The 21,143-nt window shown below is 40.1% G+C and overlaps 1 protein-coding gene across 1 annotated transcript in view; it reads left to right on the forward strand.

Annotated features, from left to right (window-relative positions):
- The window catches only part of LOC117806424 (glutamate receptor ionotropic, NMDA 3B-like), a 116,672-nt gene that overhangs the window by 74,319 nt on the left and 21,210 nt on the right, over nucleotides 1–21,143 (forward strand). Inside the window, exons 6-8 of the mRNA XM_034675365.1 lie at nucleotides 3,051–3,197; nucleotides 3,512–3,657; nucleotides 11,358–11,473. Of these exons, the coding sequence (XP_034531256.1) occupies nucleotides 3,051–3,197; nucleotides 3,512–3,657; nucleotides 11,358–11,473 (409 nt within the window). The remainder of the gene's footprint in view (nucleotides 1–3,050; nucleotides 3,198–3,511; nucleotides 3,658–11,357; nucleotides 11,474–21,143) is intronic.

Here is a 21,143-nt window from a genome sequence, read left to right on the forward strand (position 1 = left end):
AAAAAGTCCATTTTGCATGATATGTCACCTTTAACTGCTATTCAAGAGCAATGTTGTTTTTTTGCCCTGAGGCATAAAGCCATAGTATTTTATCTGAACACTATATCATATTAAGAAGCCATGAGGTATATATTTAATGCCCTTTTCTACATGATTGTTGTATTTAAAATAATAGTTGGAAACATTAAAATGTTATCCAATGTGAGAAATTAGCTGTGTTCCATTTCAGAAGCTGCATCCTTTGAAGGGCGTATTTCAAGACCAGATGTGTCACAGCAGCGTGTCAAAGGCAGTTCCATTTTGACAGCTTCTTCAAATGCAGCTGACAAATGCATTGTACTTTCCCCATGCTCACAAAGGGTGCATTGGGCGCATCCTTTGTGGCGTAACATATGATGAGATTCAAATGAGGTGGCAGATGGTCAATGCGGCAATTCAAATGAGATGGTGGACTCTCATGTGGCCGAGTAATGCACTTTTAAATGTGAGTTTTTAGTCATCTCAAATGAATAGCTGGAGGAAGAAATGGTCCAATGAGAAAGAGGCCTTGAAATATGAAACACACACCCCATGCGTTCTTCGTGGCCAAACGTTTCCCTGGAATCATTGCGCTCAAATAAAAACAAGATGGCCGACTCTCAAGTGGCACTGCTGAATTTAAATGATTGATTTTAATTCAACTGGATAGCTAGTGATAGGGTTGCAAAGTTGGAAACTTTCCATGGGAATTACCATGAATTTATGGGAACAGACAGGAATTTATGGGAATAAACCAGGAATTTACTAAATTGAAGGTTGGCTCTTAATAGGGAACTTAAATATATGTGGGGAAAATAGATTTTAGCATAATCCTGACTAAAACAACCAGGTTTCATGCAAGTACAGTTGAATGTCTAAGCTATTCCTCAATCACATGCACATAGCACACTGCTTACTGCAGGGCTATTGAGACCACGCCCCCTACATGCACTGTGCATTCCTCCATCACATGCACACATGATTTCTATTTTGGATGGATGTCTGCTGATAACAAAACAAATATTTATGCTTGAATATGATACCTTTCCATTAAATTACCCTCAATTCCCAGTTAATTTACATAAATTCCAATAATTCCCATGGAAAGTTTCAAATTTGGAATATTTCCAAAACTCCCCAGCTTAACTTCCCATGGAAATTTATCCAATGGTTACTGTGTGTCCCAAAATGTCCCAGGATTCTTTGCGCTTACACATGATGATGGCTTCTCAAGTTGCCGAGTATTAAACTTTTAAATGTAAATGTTTCACGATTCAAGTCTTAAAAATGAAAGGGGGCTTGAAACTTAAGATTATCCTCGAAATAACAGCTAACGTAACATTACTTATGTTAGCTAGCTCCTGTGTAGCTTTAGTTTCCATAGACAAGACCTTCTCATTTCAGTTTGGCCTGAGCGGTCTAAGTAGCCTACTACGGCTTGGTACCAAGCGTGCCGGATACGGCCCTGGTGGTGAGGCTTTCAGCAGTGTGACTGCCCCCTGGTGGCTGGCTGCAGTATAGGTCAAAAAATCTGTCTCCCCCATTCATTTGAATGGGGGAGCAGTCAAACTCTAAAAAATAAATACACGTCGTACGAATGTTTCTCACATCCGTATGCTGTGGTGATATGTAGTTAGTATTTGACTGTTTTGTGTCCAAGGCCTCTTTTTCCTGAAAAGTTTATTTTTCGTTAGTTATTAGAGTTTAAAAACGGGGTTTTACTTCCGGGTTTCCTTTGATTCACAGCCGCCATAGAACGAAACTTCAAAGGACACACAGTGTCTTGTGACGTTACGCTGTAGGGCGGAGCTTATTCCAAAGGCTTCACAGGCTCTGGCTGCACAATGGCTGCGCCCAGGAGAGGGATTTTTTGGCTTCAGAACTGTACAACGGGAAGAGGCGGAGCAACTCTGTCCATTTTTATTTACAGTCTATGCTTGGTACTGATAGCTTAAGAGCTAGCTTGCGGCTGCTAATCAATACACCAGTAGAAGTTGTCATGTCAGCTAGCAAAGTGGTCACAGGCTTAAAATGAGTTTTGTGTTATTCTTTTGCTACTATTTGAAAAAAAACAAAACTCAAGGACCTATTCTTTTAAACATTATTCATAGATTCAAACTGTTAGCATGCCCCTCTTGTCATTGTCAACTGCATGTAGAGAGGGAGGCTTGACAAGAACAACAGAGAGGAACAGGGCTTCAATTACATTTCATGTGTTAGCAAAAGTGTTGTAGCATTTTGTGAAATGAAAAACCTTGTGTAGAAAAATACCTTCATGGGAGCTGTGAGGGCACCTTTATCATTATGCATTCAACTAAGCTCCAAGGTGCCCGAAACAATATTAGTGAAGAATTTGTGCTTATACAGTGTGTGTGCCATCCTCTTCTCCTCCCTACTCATTATGCTGAGAATACCAACACCTTTGTAATAAAGGGTTACAACCTTGTTTGTATAATTAATGTCTCATTAATCTCAAGTCTCACGAACACTAGAATTTCACCTCTTTTCTTCTGTTAAGTGGATTTTAATTGGCAGGATAAATAAATGATCACAGTGTTCAGGTGGATTCTGTCCCTTAGGCAGATAATTTCACGGAAGGATTTTTCTGATATGTCTCATAAAACAGTCACACTTTGTTGGATTTTCTCCTCTGCATCCCCTGCTGTGTTTTGATAAAGCTGATAACCTTAACTCAGGGGTTAAATTTGGAATTTAAGAGAAAAGGAAGAGGGTTTTTTTTCGTCATTAGCGTCAACACCTGAAGGCAACTTTCCTGACACATTTGTCCCTTTACTTTTCTTGTATACAATGTTTGTCATCTTACTTTCCTCCATGTTGTCAGCTTGTTTCCTTTTTGTCTTGACACCATGACATTTTTCACTTCTGAGCTTAGATATTTTTAGATTTTCTCATCCTTAGGATCTGCTTTTCTCTCCCTCTCTCTCCCCCTCTTTCTCTTTGATCTTTTGAGATATCTTTATGTGCTAAAAAGTAGACAGAGGCAAAATAAAAAATCTCTCCCCATCCTGCAGACTCCAAAATGCTGGACTGGCCGCTTCCTGATGAACCTTTGGGCCATCTTCTGCTTACTGGTGCTCTCCAGCTACACCGCTAACCTAGCTGCAGTCATGGTGGGGGAAAAGACCTTCGAGCAGGTCTCAGGGATTCACGACGACAAGGTTAGACTGCGCACAAGGACACAAAGTTGAAACTGCATACATGTCAGCAGTAACCCCCTACACACACATACACACCCATTGCTACATGTACACACAAACTAATCTGACACAAGGACGGGCTAATGAGCAAAGAGCGGAATTATTTGTGAAGGATTATCGCTTTCCCCTATCCCCAAACCCTGCAGGGAGTTCATGAGCCCCATCATGATATCCATCCCATTTCTTTTCATCTCTCTTACGCTCTTTCTTTATATCACATCTGCGATTTTCTCAATCCCTTTCCCCAACCGTGTCTTCCTGTGTCACTCCCCCAGCTGCACCATCCCTCCCTGGGCTTCCGTTTTGGGACGGTGCGGGAGAGCAGCGCCGAGGATTACATGAAGAAGAGCTTCCCTGAAATGCACGACTACATGAGACGCTTCAACCAGCCCACGACCCCAGAAGGCGTGCACATGTTAAAGTAAGACACAAACATATACATGTAACAAATATGCACTCGTATATAGAGCTCATTTCGACACAGATGCAAACCAGATCTAAACAACCGAGTCACGTTTGCATCGGTTATCTTGTGCTTGTCTGTACTCTGTGCTCTGTGCATAACAATTCTGTCTGCTGACAACAAGAGCAAACATGACCGATTTACAGACATCAGAGATAAAATATACTTATGAAAATCAACCCGCAAAATAGAATTCCTGTGTGCTTATTGCGTAATATCCTGAATATTCATTGTGAATTTTAAGACGTACAGCAAAGAGTTTGTGGAATCACCTTGAGACGATCTAGAGGGCATCCACAGAAAGAGAAGAAAGGGAAACACAATGGATGTGTGCATTTCCTTAGAGTCCTTTAAATCCAATTCAGGTCAGATATCTAAATCAGAATGTCCACAAGCCCATACAGTGTGTCATTAATCAGCTGTCAGCGTACCAGCTCCAAAATGCATCGCCCAACAGAACCATTCATTTAAGTCTTGGATGTTTTGATACCCAGCTTGGGAACACTGTTATTAATGTTTGTACTGACTGACTTTTCTTTCCAGAAACAACACGATAGCTCAATGTAAGCTCTGTTTTGGGATTTTCCCCTTTGATTTATTCCTCCTTCAGAGATCTGGCGTCTGCCCATTGTTGGCTGTTTTCTTATTTTAGTGAGCAGTCTGTTTGCTTTGCATCTGCCGAAAATATCATCAAATGCTCATCACTTTCTTCCCATACAAATGTATTACACTTCCTGCATAAAAAAGTTGACGTGAGGTAAAAAAGGACTAAGAATACATAAATTTCATTAATAAAGTCCTCCCCCGATTTGGGGAAAGTAATTCCGTTCATTAAAAGTGTTGAACGCGGAGATGAATGAGGGTCAGGGACGAGCTGATGAAGGGAGGAGTGAGGATGAGAGTATGAATCAGGAGTCGAATGGGGATTGTGTTCAGATGAAAGGCAAGTTTATTTATATAACACATTTTTATCAACAAAGGCAGTTTAAATTATGATACATGACGCATTCAAATGAAAACAGGATACAACAAAGGAGCAAAATTTAAGAGAGGAATGGTTTGAAAATAATTGAAAAGATAAATACAGAAAGAAAATAGAAAAGTTCAGGATGATAAAAAAAAAGGTTAAGGTTCCTGAACACAGAGAAGAAGAAAAAAAAGGTTTAATCTGCTATTATCTGCTATCATAAGGCGAGGTATTGATAACTACATACTGCTTTCCAATGTTGGGTATTAAGGTACCACTTTTTTTCTCTTTTTTTTATTAAGTTATATTTTGTGCATTTTTGCCTTTAATGGACGGGACAGCTGAAGAGAGACTGTGAATGTGGGGAGTAGAGAGTGGGGGAGGACATGCATTAATGGTGGAGGCTGGAATCGAACCTGCGACCTCTGTCGCATGCGCTTAGACCGCTAGGCCAACAGCGCCCCTAGGGTACCACTTTTACGCTTTTACTGCTATATGAGAGCGGTACTACTAGCTTTTTCCAGTCTTTGCATAATGGACCAAAAATATACTAACTAGCTACCACCACTAAAGTTTTTGGCTTCGTATTTTAGCACGTTTTTTTTGTTGTTGCATATTTCTATTTTATTCGGGTTAGGGTTAGCCACAAATCTCCATTAGCAACAATTTCATGACTAGAATCAATCTTAAAAAGCAGGGAGACTTCAATTGTAACTGCTCCAATACAACAGGAGGCAAAGGTATTTCAAAATGAACAACAGTTTGGAAGACCCTATTTTGTTCCAGCATGTCTGAGCCCCCGTGCACAATCAAGCTCTACACAGACATGTTAGCAATATCTTGGTGTGGAGGAACTTGATTGCCCTGCACAGAGCCAAGAGCTCAACACCTGAACACCTGTGGGAGGAATTAGAACCCTGATTACGAGCCAGGGCCTCTTGTCCAACACTGAACGGCTGACCTCACACATGCTCGTTTGGCTGAGTGGTCACAAATATGGCACATACACACTCCCAAATATTGTGGAGAGCCTTCCCTGAAGAGCTGTGGTTGTTACAGCAACAAAGGGGGGTTTGACCTGAAATTACTGCCCCTGGTTGTAGAATGGCAGAAACAAGGTTTATGCAGCACATCAAATGGGACGGGTAGAGGAGAGTTAAGTGCCAGGTCATTTTGGTATAAATTGGTTGATTTTCATTTACTCATATTATAATTTTTTAGCTTAAATGACCTCAATTAAACACGTACAGGGGTTATATGAGGTCCTGCATAGTAACAGAATACTCAAATTAACCTGTGGTGGAGCTGTTTATTTTAAAAAAAGCAGCACTGCTAACGTAAGTAAATGCTCTGTTACAAAAGCATAACCCAAATTACAAAAAAGTGAAATGTCTCGTTCTTGCCTGATACAGAATTTCAGTTAATCAACAGTTCAGGTTTCCTTTGTCATATTTTGCATTTCATGTTGCACCAAATATTTTCAATGGGTGACAAGTAAGAACTGAAGGAAGGCCAGTCAGCAACTGGACTCTTCTACTACAGAGCCATGATGTTGTAATACACGCAGAATGTGCTTTAGTATTGTCTTTCCGAAATATGAAAGGTCTTCCCTGAAAAAGTAATTGTCTGGACAGCAGCATATGCTTCTCTAAAACCTGTATATATAATTCAGCATTAATGGTGCATTCACAGATGTGTAAGCTACTCATGCTATGGGCGCTTAGCATCCCCATACCATCATGGATAACAAGCAAGGTGCTCCCTCTCCTCTTTAGGGCGATGACACGGCGTCCATGATTTCCAAAAAGAATGTCAAATTTGTATTCACTTCTGGTATCCCAGCATGCTTTGCTACAGACAGGGTTCCCACACGTCCTGTAAAACCGGGAAAACCTGGAAAGCAGTTGACCAGTTTTCCAGTACTGGAAAACACCTGGAAAATGGGAGAAAAAGTAAAATGTCCTGGAAAATCACGTATAGTCCTGGAAAATGATTCAAATATGGCTGCGTGCGACCTGACCCGATTAACAAAACACATCCCCATTCATTGAAAGTTGAGTGCATGCTGTGCTGGAAAAGACAGCGACACTGCACAACCTTTTTCACATCTTTTCTTCTTCACTTCATAATCATGCATTCACAGAAAACGGGGGTATATTGTTTATGTTTTATGGTACATTAACCTTGTTGAGTGCTCTTTTGATTCAAAGAGTCTCATTTAAGTTATAAATTATAAAATTGTTCTGTGTCATTACAAAACAGCATATACACCATTGTTATAATACCATTTGGTGGCTCGAAGGGATATGTGAGTCTTGTTACTGTTAATTTTCTGAAAGCGTTTAAGATCAATTACTTGAAAAGTATAAATGTTGTCATGTTGAGTCCACAAGGAATGCAATGACCCTCTGTTTTAAAGTATACTAGTGGTATTTACTTGATTCAAAGTGTTATCTGTTTATCACTATGGTACAGGTCTGAAGTATTTACATTGATACGTTTTACAATACAAATAGTTCCAAGGGAAACTAAGAGTGCAAATGGTAGTAAGCATGTGCTTTAGTGATGGGAAGTTTGGCTCTTTTCAGAGAGCCGGCTCTTTTAACTCGGCTCCCAAAGAAGAGTCGGCTCTTTCGACTCCCGAACGGCTCTTAATTTAGGATCTTTTGTAGCTGTATATTTTACCTTAATCTTGCAAAAACTAATGGTTTGTGTTGAAAACCCTTTTACGTACAGTGTTTTTATGAGAAGCCTTATAATTGCCCAATTTTGTGCATTTATTCTGTTACAAAACCATTCTCACCCTGATCCTAGGGTTAGGGTTAGGGTTAGGGTTGCGATTAGGGTTAGGGTTAGGGTTAGAACCAGAACTTAACTTAAGCAAACAGAACCAGAACCAAACTCAAGCAAACCCAACCAGAACCGAACCAGACCTGAACCAGAACCAAACCAGAACCATACAAGAACTGAACCAGAACCGAACTGAACCGAACCAGAACCGAACCAGAACCGAACCAGAACCGAACAGAACAGAACCAGGGCCGTACCAGAACCAAGCCAGAACCGAACCCGAACTGAACCAGAACCGTTCCAGAACGTTACCAAAACCGAACCAGAACCGAACCTGAATGGAACCGAACCAGGAGCGTACTAGAACCGTACCAGAACCGAACCGAACCATAACTGAACTCAAGCAAACAGAACCAGAACCAAACTCAAGCAAACAGAACCAGAACCAAACTCAAGCAAACAGAACCAGAACCAACTCAAGCAAACAGAACCAGAACCAACTCAAGCAAACAGAACCAGAACCAAACTGGCTCAAACAGAACCAGAACCAAACTCAAGCAAACAGAACCAGAACCAAACTCAAGCAAACAGAACCAGAACCAAACTCGAGCAAACATTATTAATGTCCTCAGGTTGGCATTGAGAAAAATCAGATGCCTCAGCTTGGATGGGCTGATCCGATTTCTCCTCTCAGTGAGTATTTGCCGCGGTTTTCAAGAAGACTTTCTCTGAAGGAACAGATGTAGCCAGGAAACACAGCCTCCCCTCCTTCACCTGTATCCTATATCCTCACACGTGATTGGCCGCATGGCCGCCATGCTGACCAATCAAAACAAAGTTCTGCTGTGAGCAGAGCTGGGGCTGAGCACTGTGAAAGCTAAGCCGCAACAGGAAAAAACTGGGAGCCGGCTCTCTCTCGATGCGAGCCGGCTCTTCTGATTCACTATAAAGCATTGTCTCTCAGAGCCGTAGCTTTTGATCATGACACATCACTAATGTGCTTAATCTGTGTTACAATTATGAGGGGGCCTTGGACAGTTTTCTCACCTGTAAGGGGTCCCTGGCTCCAAAAAGTTTGAGAACCCCTGCTCTAGCTAGTAGGAGTGCAAACTCCCGATAGTGAAAACAAACGGAACAAAAAGAACGACACAACTGCACAGAAACTCCACGTTGTAGACATCGCTGATCATAATAGACATCGCCATGCAGGAAGACAGTTTACATTTTTTTTAAATCTCTGAGAGATCTTCAAATACAGAGTGTGTCTTTACAGCGGTGCGATTTTTTCAGAGTTTACGGTAACTCAAATAAAAAAACGTGACATTTGCTTTGTTTTATATCGACCACTTAGCAGGATGAATATCATGATTAAGCAGGTATATTTTGAGTTGAGTTGAGTTGAGAAACATTTGTGGCCATTTTGTCATTCAGTTCTATTTAGGTCATTAATGCACTGATCCTCTGATCATTATTATTATTTAATTATTTCAATAAGACAGCTTCCTGATTCCTTTGCTGGCTCTTTTGTTTTTTTCTTAGCTCATTTTATATTTTTTGAGAAAAGAGAAAGCTGAGATGAGAGTTGCCCAGCATTGTTACTTGGTTGCACTAAAAGTGAAGTGCTGCAAGTGCTTCTTAAGTATGTGAGAGATGATTATTCTGATAGCCATAGACTACATGTCTTTCAATGCAGACTTCCACTGAGAGGAACATATTACACTATTTAGGAACTAAATTAGGAACTAGATTTAGACTGTCATACCAGCTTGATCATCACTGGAAATGTCCTGGAAATGTCCTGGAAAATGATCTCTGGAAAAGAGTGGGAACCCTGCACTGAGCTGTACACTGATAACAAGCAAGGTGCTCCCTCTCCTCTTTAGGGCAATGACACAGCGTCCATGATTTCCAAAAAGAGTGACAAATTTTTATTCACTTTTGGTATCCCAGCATGCTTTGCCACTTGAAATGCACAATAAATGGAAGAGATTTCCCAATTGCGTTAGGTTGCATGCAGTGGGTAACGGTGGCAGTCATGATGTCACATGTCCATAACAAAGCTTTAGATAGTATAGCGCCATGTTCCGGTTAAAAAAGTGTAACACAAAGTTTCTCCTTCTGCATTCTAAAATGGCATGTTGGTTGCATAACTGCAGTGCAGTGCAGTTAAGCTTTTAGATGATACAATATGCATTAACTGTATTTAGGGTAGTTTTTATTCCAATAATAATTGGTCGGAACCAAAACGGTCAATTGGAAAGATCTAAAAATTATATTTCTCTTTAAAAATACATTTAAATTACCATGAAATCTTGATATGTTGTTAAAATACAAACAAAACAAGCACTTAAAAGAAAAATATTAAACTGAATTATTATTTTAATGACAGTATTTATCTGTTATTAACTGTTTGCATAATTAAGCATCAGTATTGCTGCATTTGAAAGGCCCACAACAAACACTATTCACTCACTAACTTACACTCCATCACTGCAAATCAGAGCTGGTTTCCTGAAAAACATATTCACCCTGATTTATCCAAGCACAAACACAGACATACTGTAACAAGCACACAGCAAACACTCACAGCTCTAACCACATATGCTTCTCACTCACAAAGCTCCCCCACAGAACTCCAGCAGAGATGCTGAGATAATGCATGTGCTGACTTTGTGATACAAGTGCGAAGATACAAAGCGCTTGTTCAGAGAAAGAGGATGAGCGCGGGGATGGATGAAGGCAGCGTTTGTTTGTGTGAGGCAGAAGTGGAAGTCACAGCAGTGCAGAGAGCAGAGTGAGGCTGTAAAATACTGTGTTGGCAGAACTACTGACCCCAATACTGCACTCAAATCTTAAGAGGAGAGAAAAATATCTGCTCCTGGAGAGACAGAGTGCTGAGGGCTACACATGAAGACTAACGTATAGCCTGAAAGGATGTATATACACACAGGCTTACAACTTAGAGCCACATTTTAACACTCTAATGCCACATGCACACACACACATTACTTCATTCCCAAGACCAGGCGTTGGATAACTTCCGCCCCTCTTAACTCCCGAAAGAAGTCTCTATCCTCTCTCTTCTCCCCCTGTCTTGTGTTTGACAGGTCTAGGCAGAGGAAAAACACACTTTTCTGCTTTGCCAGCACAGCAAAGACTTTGTAAAGTCAACCTCTTTTGTTTGTTTTGCAGTAAACATCCTGAATAATAACAAGTTGCAGGTAATTTGATCAGCCTGCTCCACTTTTTCCATCAGGCTGTGCGTGTGTGCATGCATGCTTTTTCCAATACGACACAATTTAAGCTTCGTCTGCCATTTAATTGGTGCGTGTGTGTGTGGATGTGGGTGCAAATATGTTTGGGAAATGAAGAGGTGGTGCATTCATTTAGCTGTCTGGGTGTGTGTTTGGGAAAATGTGTATTTACTTTTCATTTTTAGTGTGTAAGTTTATGATTAAAATGCAGCCTGTTTTGCATCCTATCCTGTGACTTATCTCCTGCCAGCCAAGGCCGGCGACAGAGGAACGCTCCATAATTAGGGGTCAATTAGGGTCAATTGGATCGATATTGCCGGAGTAGGAGAGTCTTCAGTAGTGTGTTTAAAGCCTTATCAGTCCCCCACAGAGGCTGTTAGTTTAGGTAATGATGTATGTGTTTACACGGTGTATTAGAATGCAGTTAATCTCATCCTCTGTATAAATGACAAAGTGGGACGACAGCCCTAAATACAGGGTTCCTGCACAGGTCAGAGGAGTGTGAGTAAGTTTGGGAAGTTAATCTGATTTACAGGGTTTCCAAAGTTTGAGGTTTGCTGTCTTCAATTAATGTTTCTCTCTCTCTCTTCCTCTCTTTCTCTCTCTCTGGTGGTTTGTGTGTTTGTGTGTGTGTGTCGGTGGTGAAGGACAGATCCTCCTACCCTGGATGCCTTCATCATGGACAAAGCCCTGTTGGACTTTGAGGTCTCTATCGATGCAGACTGCAAGCTGCTCACTGTGGGGAAGCCATTCGCCATTGAAGGTGCACACACACACACACATAAGACACACTTGTTGTATCACATGTGAAGACCCTGTATTGACTTACAGCCATTCCCCAGAGGTATTCATCTGCTGTGCCTCATTTTTCTTCTAGCTTCATATTTTGTAGGTCTTGGATTTTCTATGTACTGCTGATTCTGTCTGTTGTGTTCCTCTTCTTTCACCTCTGTAAGGCACCTTGTTACACTCTTAGTCTTTTGAATGTCCCATATGAATCAAATATGTGTTAACAACTTAACTTTAACCAAAATCACCAACTGCTACATAACCCTCTACGTAAACTCCAATCAGAATCAGAATATGGTTATTAATGCCAAGTAGTTAACTGATAACTTTATATTACATTTAATTGTATTAAATACAGAGAAGCATTATCATGTAGATACAAAATCGTACAATTCAATACAACACAATGCTACACAGACCAAAACAATACAATATGCTACAATACTATATGGTATTGTCAGTTCAGTATGCTATATGATATGATATGAGATTATACGATGCTATATGATATGGCACCATATGCTACAATATGATTGAATTCAACACAATATAGTATTATACGATACGATATGAAACGGTATGTTACACCATAGGATACATTGTGATATGATTCAGTCCGATACACTTAATTTTAGCCTTGGAGAAATTTGTCCTTGATCAAAGTGTTGCTTAACAATAATTCCTTTTAGGTAAAGTTCATTTTTTTGTTGTTATTGCAAAACAAGAACATGTGGATACGGTATGATATGCTGCAATACAATTCATAGATTGTTAATCATCCCCTTCGTGGAAATTTATCCCAGAGTTGAGTTCTGCACATGCTCAACAACATGATACCTTAATTAATGCCATACGAAGGGATAATGATAATAATAATAATAATAATAATAATAATAATAATAATAATAATAACTTTATTTATATAGCACCTTTAAAAACAAATGTTTACAAAGTGCTTTGACATAGAAAGTGTAGTTCAAATAGCAGAGTAAACAATTTGACTGACAGGGAGGAGAACATTTTAACAATGCAAAACAAAATGCAACGCAAGAGGTTAAAAGAAATACACATCAATTAAACAGTATGGAGTGGTGTGACAATAGACCAGTAAATCATTGTTGAGAGGTTTTTCAGGGCAAATAGATACAAATAAATAAATAAAAATTAAAATGGAGAAGTTAATAAAAAAATAAAAATTAAAAGGGCAATAAAAGAGGTTTTCAGAGTAAAAGGACGACATAAACTCTCAAGTCCCCTTGTTGGAAATTTGTGGTGTAGTAGTATTTCTGCAATAGTATTAAAACATAAAACAGATTCAGATATAAATAGAAAGGACAGCATTAGATATGGCAGCAAGTAAACAGTAAAAGACAGTCTTGAGTGGAATATGTAATTAACTTTATAAAAGTTGCATTCTTAACCCAACAACCAACTCTAAATATCTTAAAATATAAAGACCTTGTGGGGACTTCATTTTTGTCCCCAGATGTCAGGTGAGTCCACACAATGTGAGTGTATAAACAGATTTATCCCCATAGCACACCAAAAAAACAACAGCTGTTAGCCTTTTGGCTAAATGTGGCACATTTACAGTGATGTTGATTAATGTGTGTTGTCCCTGACAATAAATAATGGGACAAGGTACTCACACAGACAAAAGCCTGACTTGCACACATCCACTCAGCCTTGTGCGTGGACTCAAACACTCTTTTGTTCTCTACCTGTGCACACATGACATCCTCTATCTACCTTTGAGCAAGTACGGCAGCACACATTCATAAGAAAGAAGCATACTCAGCAACTAGATCAGATACTGTAGTCCGCTCCATGACTGACAGAATAACACAGTGATTCACTTGGTGAACTTACAACGCTGCAGGGTAAAAAGTTCTCAACCATCTATTATTAACAACAATGCCAAGTCAGAACAATTTGGACTCAATGCTTACAGGTCAAACTGACTGCAGCAGTCATGAAGCATGTGGATGGATCCACTCACAGCTAAAAGAACAGCTAATGGTCCACACAGGGGGTTATTATATTTCAAGTTCTGGAAAGATGCTGCGATAATAAGAGGGCTTATTTTTCACATGTGTGAAAGCACTGGTGGTCGGGCTCCTGTGTGTGTTCTGATGCTGCTCTGGAAGGAAACTGCTTTCCCTTCAGACTAACACAGGAAGGATTTTTATCATCCTTGCCTCCTCTCTTCTTACGTCTGACAATGACGATAAGAACAATGGGGGAAAAAGCCTTATGCATTATTATGACTAGTTCGAGCAGCAATAGTAGTAGTAAAAATAGTTCCTTAAGTGATATGTCTATGCTTCAAACTCACATAAATAAATATATGAGAAGAGGGACTTTTTGCAGAACAAGAGTAAATCATGTCATTTTTAGAAATAAAGGCTGCTGACGACCTGTCAAAATAAATTATTTCTTAGCACCTAAAAGCCCGGTGCTGACTCTTACTGAGTTAAAATCAGGCTCCAGACGCCGTAACTGCAGGTTTCACTGTATTCTAGTCGCATGTCATGTACTCGTACACGCCTTCTGAAGGTGACTTTGAAGTAAATTCTCCCTGGCATACCACATTTATTGGATGTATCAAGCATTTAACCTCTAGAAGAAACTCGGTTGTGTCATATCCGTGATTTTACAAGTATGGAATTACTGTGCGTGCTCAGTTCTGTCTGTTTCACACATCTCTGTGCATGCATATTACATGCTTATGGACCATAATCAAACCCAGGCTATTGTCGTCAGGCTTCCTGCTCAGGATGGGAAGCTCAAATGCTGTTATAATGTCACTCTGCTGTGTTCCAGGTTGTAAGTCGAATAAATTTAGGGCATCCGACAGTCCATTACATTTCACTGCTTCTTAATTCATAAGACACTGAACAGACAATGGACAGTGAAAATCAGGAGGGAAATCTGGCTGTGTTTCAAGTTAAAAATGCAAGTCAAGTCAAGTCACATTTATTGCTTTAGTACATTTAAAACAAAGTTAGCTGACCAAAGTGCTTCACAAACAGGCAAATGAAACACTGAGCAAGATCAAATGAATAATGCTGATGGCAGACAAAAAAAACAATATAATAAAAATGATGAATAATGTAAACAAAGAAATATAATCACTCAACCAGGAGAGACTGCTCGGAGCTAAGTATGACAGATATGAGGGAGCTACTGAGTTATCGACATATATGGTAACTCACTAGCCACAGTGTGACATCAGTTAATGTTATCCTGACCTAAAATAGCTATTACCATTAGCTAGGAAGAAGAAAAATACCTTTATTGGTGTTTGGTATTGTTACACCATTCCCAAAAAATAAAACAAAACAAAAAAAATGTATTCCTTAGCTTATTTAACGCAAGCTAAATTTGCACCAAGCAAATGCAGGTTTTGCAGGGATTCAATCCTTTAGCTAATGTAATATGGTTTAATGTGAGAATATTGGTCAGTTACAATATATGTTGTTTTACCCTGATGGTCAGAAAACCATCAAATTTTCCGGCAGACAGGCCGCGTCTTCTAATCTGCGGTCAGTCTACATTGCGCATGTGCATCCCTTTCTTTGAAACGTAACGTTGTTGCGTTGTTCTACCCGGATACAGTGATGCTATTTTTAGGGATGCACCGATCCGATCCTGGTATCGGATATCGGCTAGATCGGACTCAAAAAGCTAGATCAGATATCAGTGACAAAGGGACAATATATAGTGCCGATCCATATGGCAGATCTATTCATCTCAGTTATGAGATGCTTTGTGTGTCTCCTACGTCATAAGCGTCGGCTGGTCTGTGCATTTTTGCCTGGTGGAGCATGATGGAGGATAACTACAGAGCTCTACAGTCTAGGTGCATGTCACGCTTCTTTTGTTAACAACAAGTGCAGCGGTAATGTTTCAACGGATGGCAGTTGTGCTTAAAAATATAATGGGAGCCCAAAGGAAGAAGGTTATGTGAGCTGTAGCCAACTGCAAGGAAGCAAGAAACCTTCTATAAATGGATTCAAAGTGTGAAAAAACAGACAAGTTATTTTATTTAATTGTTCCTGATCCTTGAAATGAAGGGATTCCTGCCTCTGGTTCAGCACATGGAGCCCAGGTACAGTTTACCATCAAGTCAGAAAAGCCTGAAGTTGCCAAAACATGATTCTATCCTCACATTAAGGAATAGAGATTGTTACATCAATACCAGGATCAGTATCTGCAGATACCAAAGCCCAGGTATCGATATCGGTAACAAGACCTAAAAAGTAGGATCAGTGCATCCCTAGCTATTTTTTGATTGGCTGTTGGGTAGCTATATTTTATTCATTTTTGATTAGCTGGTGCGTGGCAAGCTCATTCTGAACTCTGAGGGAAACCCACTTGATTGCTACCTGCTCCACAGTTTAAAGAAAAGCGGCGCAACTTGGTTGGCGTTGTCCCAGTAATTATTCTGCATGAGAAATACAAAGTGTGGCGTGTGAGCATGTGAACGGGTTGAAATGCGTGTCTCACACAGACTTGAGAGCCCTGTAGGCTTTGTGTTGTTTTGATCTGAAAGACCCTCAAAATTACAGCTATTTTAATCTTAGTAGTTTGTGACTTACAAGCTAACGCAACACATAGCTAGGAAGTGGATGTCGACTAATGTTGCTATTTGGTAGTCTTATACTACACAAAAAGTCATAAATTCCTCGCTAATGTAATATTAGCAGACTTAAACTCCTAGGTAACTCAATATTAGCTAGAGTTAAATGTTTTTGCTAACATAATGTGGTTGTTGCTAGCATTAGCTGTTGTTCAACAATAACAAATGGATGCTAAATGTATCTTTTTACCCTGAAATGTGTCCAGAGAGCCCTTCATTCTTCACTAGCTTTTGTCTTTTCAGCTGCTAATAACTTATAAGCAGTGAAATTGCCATATTATGACAATACTACAGATACCAACCTCAGGCGTGATGTCCATGGAAAATTGGTGCCATGTTAATATGGTTAATGTGTGTGCTTGTGTATTTGTTTTCAGTTGAGCCTTTCTTCTCTCCTCCCATCACTGGGACAGGGAAACAAAGATGCGGAGACAGTAAACAGATACTAGTAAGGCCTCACGGGAACAAACACTAACTTTGATACTATTTCTCTGTCAGTCAAAGCATAGCCTCGGAAAGACCCTACTCCCACATTCCCTACTCACTGTGCAACTCTTGCTCACTGGAGGTTATCTGCTGCTTTCTTTGCTGCATGAGAAAAAAAGAGCCAGGAGGCATCGCTGTGGCATTACGCAGGATTTTGAGGATGAGAAAGAAGGTCTCATTGGTATGTAGAGTGGGTCAGTTTGATGACTACTTGATTCATTGTCTACATGAAGAGGCAGGGGAGGAATCCAGCTCTCTTTGGTAGCGATTCACCCCCACAGTCTGTGTGAGGAGGGATGGGATTGGAGTGAATAACTCAATAAGTCTGAATGATAGAGGATGAGGAATCAGGAAATTGCACAGACAGGAAATGTAGGAGAGTAAAAACACAGACAGCGGGGATGAGATTGGGTGGAGGAAAAAAAAAGGGAAAGTGCATGTAAGATGAAAAAGTAAGAACGGGAAAGAACAACAAAGGTAAAGAAGGGGAGGGCCAGCAAGGAGGGGGCCAGCGAGGTGGGAGTTGAGCACAAGAAGGAGATAGAGGGCTTTCATTTGCCCACTGCCAGTTTGCGCCTTTCTGCACAGCGAGTGATAAAAGAGCCAGCCAACAGAGTCCCCTAATCAAGACAAACCTTCACCCCAAGCAGATGGAGTGAGGGAGGAGGAGGAGGAGAAAGGACAGATAGAGAGAAGAGGAAAGGAAGAGAGGAAGTGTTATTTGGTCCATATGAGGATGCCAGCAGGATTTATAGAGTGGTTTGTGGTCAGGAGATACAGAGAGATGGAGGAATTGGGACTGTGGAGTCGCTGCAGGCAAGGTGCTCTGCTGAAATCTTCAGGCTACTTAAGTGGAGAGAGACACGGGGGTGTCGCTGCGCGCCCCGTTTCCTCCGAGTGCTGCTGGGAGATGTTTACGACAGCCTAGACACACCCCATTAATAATATTGCCACTGAACGTTCAGCCACTCGCTGCTTGTTTGTATGCGTGTATATGTGTGTGTCTCTGTGTGCATAAGTGGTCTACACAAGCTCAGTCAAGCAGGACACAGCGCATCTGAAGATCAAATGAGGCTGGCACAAGATTTGGTTGTTGGGGTGAGACTGTGATGTCCAGACGCCTTTGTCTGAGTGTGTATGTGTGGAAATGAAAAAAAAAAAGAGTTTCATTCCAAAGCTAGATAAGCTTTTATTTAAAAATATGCCAAACAGAATGCAGTGGTCAGAGTGAGTCATGTTATTGTAAGCTGAATGTTAAGAAAAATTGCAACAAACAAGCATTGTGAAAAGCAATAAATCACTGACGTCATATTTTATGCACAATCTTTTCTGAGTTCTGGGTTTCTGAATGTCGGGAATTTTTTAATTTCTCCATCCAAATAAAAGTAAAGTGCCCGTTGGTCAGACAAAAAGAAAATAAGAAGACATTACCTGAGCTTTTAAAGCAACGGCAACCTCAGGATTCAATCTCAAGGCTGATGCAATCATGGTATCATCGTCTTGCGATCTCTGGATATTGACTTGTTTTTTACTGTGTGCATCAGCATTTTGAACAACATCCTATAGGGATGCCTTCTTCTTCTCTTCTTTTTGAAACAGACTCAAGTTGTCCAAGGTCAACCATCATGGGCTAGATTTCAGCCAATGACTGCTGTCATGGGCTAAGAGCTGAGCCAAATGGATGTGCAGAAATGTAGTTTGGTCCCATAGCACTTGATGTACAATATGCTGAAAGGTTATGGTATCATGCCATCACAGATGTTGGCTTTTGAACTGTGCATTGATTTCAAGCCAGGTGTTCCCTCTCCTCTTCAGAGGGGAGGACGGGGTGTCCATGATTTTCAGAGAGAATGTCAAATTTTGATTCTTAAGACCATAGGACAGTTTATATATGGTTACCTGTTTTCAAAATGTGTGCACAGAAAATGGTTTTGGGGCGTGATTTTGAGCCCATGCAGTGAGTTCAACTACAGAGTCATGTCTGTTTTTAATGACGGGCCTCCTGAGGGCCAGAAGATCACAGTCTCTTTGTTTTAGTTTTGAGCCTTGTCCATTATCCACAAAGTTTCTCCAGATTCTCTGAATCTTTTTTCTAATATTATGTATTATCTTGCCATTACTGTAAATATGTATTTTTTAAAGTAATTCATTTAGAAATAAAACCTTGCAAATTCCTTTATTTTTCATTAGTTTTCTGCCTTTCTTTAGATGACTCCAAAGGATAGGGTCAGAGTTAGGGTTTTGGGGATCGTGGGCCAAAAAGTTTGGGAACCCTTGCTGTAGATCAGTGGTGTCCAAACTTTTTTCAAAGAGGGCCACTTTTGATGTTGTCAGAATGCCTCAGGGCCAGTGACTCCTACCGAGACTTAGGAATCATAAAAGTTATATATGAAATCTCCATTTGATAACAATTATTTGAATTTTTTTCTCAATAAATCAGTAACTAGGTAGTCCTCAGTTCTCCACAAGCCACGTATACTAGGGGTGAGCCCGACTAAGGATTTGCTTAGTGGAATCTGATTCATCAGATTTTGCCCATAGTCGACGAATAGTGGAATGTTTGTTGTTTTTCCTTATTGACCCAAAGTCTGCATGATGGTGACCGCATGACAATATTACACATAACCCTTTACAATTAAGAGACTCGTAGCTTAAAGTAAAAGGGACAACAGAATATTATAAGTAGAAAAATTAGATTTTTTAAATCTATATTGCAAAAACAACGAGGTGATGAAGGAGAGAAAACTCAAATAAAGCCACCATCCGTTAAACATGGAACAACGCTCCACTATAGAATAAGGAATCAGGAGATATTTAAACAGTGTTCACACAGCGGAGAGCAGCGCTGCAGAGGGTAGTTTGTCCAACTTAAGACTAAACATTTGTATAATGTTCAAAATCAAACCTGAACCAGCTAAAGGGTTTTTGAATCTCTTAACAGAACCTTTTAAAACAGTCTTTCATCACGTCTTCTTCCGCTTGAGTCTTTTCAAATTGTACACGAGGAAAACCATCATGTGTAGAAGTGCGCTCCTGTCTTTGTTGACTGTAAATCCTGTCTTTGAGAATATCCTCTCTGATGGTGTAGAGGTGGATGGGATGCTGTGGATTGTTTTTGAGGCTTCAGACAGCTTTGGGTATCCCTCCTTGTTCTTTTGGCCCCGTACAGTTTTTGTGTGGTCCGGTAATCCTTGATCTGACAGCCCTCTTCATGAAGCTGCTCCTCATCTTCATCACTATTTTTAGAATCAACTGAAGTTTTATTTTCTGACATTTTGAGAAACTATGAACGTAAAAAGATTTAAAGGCCAGCTGAGGTACGTCTGCTCCACAGGTCCCCGCTAAATGGGAGAGTCCACCTTTAATTACCAGGGGAGATTTAATTACCACTTTAAGGAGATTTAACACTTCAAGAGCTGTTCTCAGAATTACATTAAATAAGTTTATATTTATATCAAAATAGGATAAATGAGACACTATTTTTACGGGAAACAGGAAAATAATGTAAAATTAGACATTGATCACCCCCATGGTTTGAATGGAATGATCCACATTTCATATGCAAATATTCGACTATGAGATTGACAGTCGACTAAGGCTCGTTACAACGAATCGTCCAATATTCGACTATTTGGGGTCACCCCTAACGTATACATTAGCAAACTTTATCTTCTGGAGGAAAATGGTCAGGCAGTGTGAGAAAATTTTGTATCATTATTTTTCTATGGCAGGATCACGATCTGGATTTCATCACACTTCTTTTTCATGTTGTTTTTAAGACTTTTCTGACCAGCAGAAATGATTTTAAGAACAAAATAATTATTTTCCTGAATTCTGTTAAGTTTAGTTTTATGCACCAAATTTTCTGCACAATTTCATAATTTTGATCTTGTCTTGTGTCCTCTTTTGTGTCTTCTGAACTTTTAGTGTTCATCAGTCACATTTTCACATCATGATAAAAACATTAATTTGAAAACCTGTCAACTTTAAGAGTTCTTGTATTTCTTCTTTATTGCCGACTTGCAGAATTCTCAGAGCTTTCCCTTTATACAAGTTGTCCATATGAAGCTTTTTGAGATGTTTCTGGATTAACTTTAGTTTTGTGTGTGCACTTGAAAGAAACTACAAATGTACAGATGATTCAGAATGTGATTCATGCTATAATTAACACATTTTAATATGGAAGCTTGGGGCCATAAATAAATGGACCTTGTGCCGCAATTGGCCCCCGGGCCGTACTTTGGACACCCCTGCTGTAGATGATGAAATCCTCAAATTCTTAGCAATTTTACGCTAAAGGCTGATTTATACTTCTGCGTCGAATCGACGACATAGCCTACGCCGTAGGTCCGCGTAGCTCCCGTACCTACGCAGAGGCCTACGCACGTAGCTGACGTGCACCTCCTCCAAAATGTAACTACGCGTAGAACCGACGCGGACCGCAAGCTCTGTGATTGGTCCGCTCGACGGCTTTGTCTTTCCCGCATTCACAGCACTTCCGGGATCCCGGACATCG

The sequence above is a fragment of the Notolabrus celidotus genome, chromosome 22, assembly GCF_009762535.1.
Source record: "Notolabrus celidotus isolate fNotCel1 chromosome 22, fNotCel1.pri, whole genome shotgun sequence".
In the NCBI taxonomy this organism is placed as follows: Eukaryota; Metazoa; Chordata; class Actinopteri; order Labriformes; family Labridae; genus Notolabrus; species Notolabrus celidotus.